At 51.3% G+C, this 2,914-nt stretch overlaps 1 protein-coding gene across 1 annotated transcript; it reads right to left on the bottom strand.

The window, feature by feature from the left end:
- Positions 1-308: 308 nt before the first annotated feature.
- LOC136482994 (probable E3 ubiquitin-protein ligase EDA40) lies at positions 309-2,515 on the bottom strand. Its single transcript, XM_066480131.1, has 4 exons — positions 2,428-2,515; positions 2,279-2,342; positions 1,625-2,175; positions 309-1,526 (listed from the first exon to the last, which is right to left on the bottom strand). Exons 1-4 carry the CDS (start codon positions 2,512-2,514, stop codon positions 558-560), a joined length of 1,671 nt encoding a protein of 556 aa, XP_066336228.1. The 5' UTR covers position 2,515; the 3' UTR covers positions 309-557.
- Positions 2,516-2,914: the final 399 nt, after the last annotated feature.

Here is a 2,914-nt window from a genome sequence, read left to right as displayed (position 1 = left end):
GCTCCTAAAATTCATGTCACATCGAATGTTTAGATACTAATAAAGAGCATTAAATATAGATTAATTACAAGACCTATTACATAGATGGAGGCTAATTTGCAAGATGATTTTTTAAGCTTAATTAATTTGTCATTAGCACATGTTTACTGTAGCACCACATTGTCAAATCATGGACTAATTAGGCTTAAAAGATTCGTCTCGTAAATTAGTCGCAAGTTGTGTAATTAGTTTCGTAATTAGTCTATATTTAATACTCCATGTATGTTTCTAAACATTCGATGTGATAGGAATTTTAGGAGGGCTTATAAAAACCAAACACCCCCTTATATATGTGCTCTTGTAGAGTTGTAGTTACTCTAAAAAAGGTCTTTCATTACATTAAAGTGCTAGATAGACAGAGTGATTAAACAAACACAATGCGGGGACATCTCAGGGGCCGCTGACGCTTATTGGATTGGATACACATATTAGTAGTACGACAATATAATAGGAAAAGACAAAGAACAACTTGGCATGCGCGTCGGGGATAGTAAATTCGAATTGGACCCGAAACAATATCAAATTGTGGTGGCGCTGATGATCTTCTGGATGGCCTGCAGCGCCTGGATGGCGTTTTCCAGGTAGAAGGCGAGCGGGGCGGAGAAGGCGGCGAGTGGGTTGGCAGCCAGCTCCTGCTCGACGTCCTTGTCCGCGGTGGGTACCGGCGCTTGCGGGTTCTCCTCGAACTTCTTGGCCTGCTCGAGGTAGGCGATCATGCGCGGCGTGACGTAGAGGGAGATGACCTCCTCGTCGCCCCTTCCAGCGGCACGCTGGCGACCATGGGAGATGATGGTGGCGAGCGCGTAGGGGTGGCCCAGCTTGTTGTAGAGCTTCTGTGACTCCATGTATTCCAGCAGCCGCAGCAGCTCGGCTCGGAGCGCGTTCACCATCCTGTCGCCGTCGTCCAGCATGATGTCCTCCAGCGCGTTCTGGGCGTCCATAATCTTATCCCGCGCGCGGTCCAGTTTCCCGCCATCTGCCAGCTCGCTAGCCTTGCAGATCATGTCGGCGTGCTGCCGGCGTACCTCCTCAGCCTGCACCGACCGCTCCTCGCTGCCGGCGACGCCAGGAGAGCTCGGCTCCGTGGTGCGCAGCCGCTGAATGTTCTGGGCTGGCTGCCGCGTTTCCTCGGCGGCGTAGCTGTGCCTCGCGACGGCTAAGGTCGCGTTGTAGGCCTCGCTCTCGGAGCTTTGCTTGAGAGTGAAGTTGACGGCAACCTTGCGCGTCTCTGCACTGAAGAGGGTGCCGAACGTGATGGTGATCACGCCGTTGGCGTCGGTGGTCTGCGTGTAGTCCGTTCCGGGGGCCACCGCCATCGTGTCCAGGTCGCCGTCGCCCGTCTTTGGGGTGAGGGTCAGCTGCACGTCCTGCGCCACCACGGTGAGGAGGCCACCCAACAGCTGCGCGAAGGGCGCGCTCAGGTTCGTCCCGTCGGGCACGGTGCTGTACGTTCCGCCGGGGGATTTCTTGGCGATGTCGGTGAGCAGCTATAGCAGTGGCATATAGGTTGGTTAGCTAGCAGTAATGATCGATACGACCGGTAGCAGTAGCATTGGTTGGAGTAGCAATAGCTAGTGTTGCATACCTTGTGGTCTGTGCCCTGGCCGAAACCAAAGGTGTAGACAGACACCTCGCCGGGGTCGACTTGCCTCGGGTCACCGGAGGACTTCCCCTCCGGCTTCCCGTCGGACATGAGGAAGATGTTGGCGGTGCGGGACACCGTGAGCACACGGTCGCCGAGGACAGCCAGTCCCAAGTCAAGGCCGGCCTTGATGTCGGTCCCACCGTCGGCAACCAGGCGGCCGACGATTGTCTTGAGGTCGCTCTGGGCAGCTTGGGTCATGGAACGTAGCGGTGTGAGCCTCTTGGCGCTGCTTTCGAAGGTGACGATGGAGAGGCGGTCCACAGGGGTAAGCTTCATGATCACGAACTGCAGGGCCTTCTTCACGCTCTCGATCTTGTGCCCTCGCATGCTGCCGCTCACGTCCACCACCGCCACCAGGTCCAGGCCCTCCCTCACGGCGGTGGAGGATGTTGCCTCGATCTCCACCATTGCCGTCACTGAGTCCACCGTGAGAGCCACATCTTTCTTGCTGTACTTCGGAATCCTCATCGTCACTAGACCCTGTTTGTTCACTGCAACTCCACTCATACCGTTGCAACGCATAAAGCACACATCAATGATCGAATTGACATCCATGGATGCATGCATCAATCGAAGGCTGACGGAAGACGATACCTCCATTCGGATTCGGAGTAGTAGCAGGCTTCTCATCGTCGTTGAACGCCATCGAACCTGCCAGCTAAAATCGAGCAGAACTATATGAGAGAGTGAGTGCAATAACACAGTACTAACTAGCCAACTAGGCACCGAGAAGAGCACACCACCTTATTCTGCTTCCACTTTCTATCTATGATGATATGAATGTGTATATGCATACCTCCCTTTAAATACTGATGATAGGCTCTCGGCATCTTCTTTCCATTGGATTTTCTATTATGGTCTTGCTTAGTCATTTTAATTTATTCATCTACCCGCCTCCACACATGATTAAAACATATGTTTTGACGGGAGGGAGTAATTAATGGTCGCTGATTGGTGTTGTTTTTGCCATTATTCGTTGTGTGCTGACAAGGTGTTATTCCCTCCATTCCAAATTAATTATAAGGTGTTTTGTCTTTTCTAAATTTATAATTTTAGCTATGCACTTTCTTTAGATAATGGAATGAAGGTTGCTGCTTGAGCCCACTTCAAGGAAGAGGCATCAGTCCACAATTATTACAATATGAAAAACGTATTGCACACAAGAATTTCAAATTGAGAAACAATCCGCAAAATAAAATGACAACCATTTGAGGCAAAGAAATGCAAATG

The sequence above is a fragment of the Miscanthus floridulus genome, chromosome 9 (genome assembly GCF_019320115.1).
Source record: "Miscanthus floridulus cultivar M001 chromosome 9, ASM1932011v1, whole genome shotgun sequence".
Taxonomy (NCBI): domain Eukaryota; kingdom Viridiplantae; phylum Streptophyta; class Magnoliopsida; order Poales; family Poaceae; genus Miscanthus; species Miscanthus floridulus.
This window is presented reverse-complemented; position numbering and strand designations above follow the sequence as displayed.

Bases quoted from the DNA above. Each gene is read 5' to 3' on its own strand.
- LOC136482994 (XM_066480131.1), bottom strand. From the start codon at position 2,514: ATGCCGAGAGCCTATCATCAGTATTTAAAGGGAGGTATGCATATACAC. The intron at 2,176-2,278 runs GTATCGTCTTCC...GTGGAGTTGCAG, and splicing joins TACTCCGAATCCGAATGGAG to TGAACAAACAGGGTCTAGTG. The intron at 1,527-1,624 runs GTATGCAACACT...CCACTGCTATAG, and splicing joins GCCAGGGCACAGACCACAAG to CTGCTCACCGACATCGCCAA.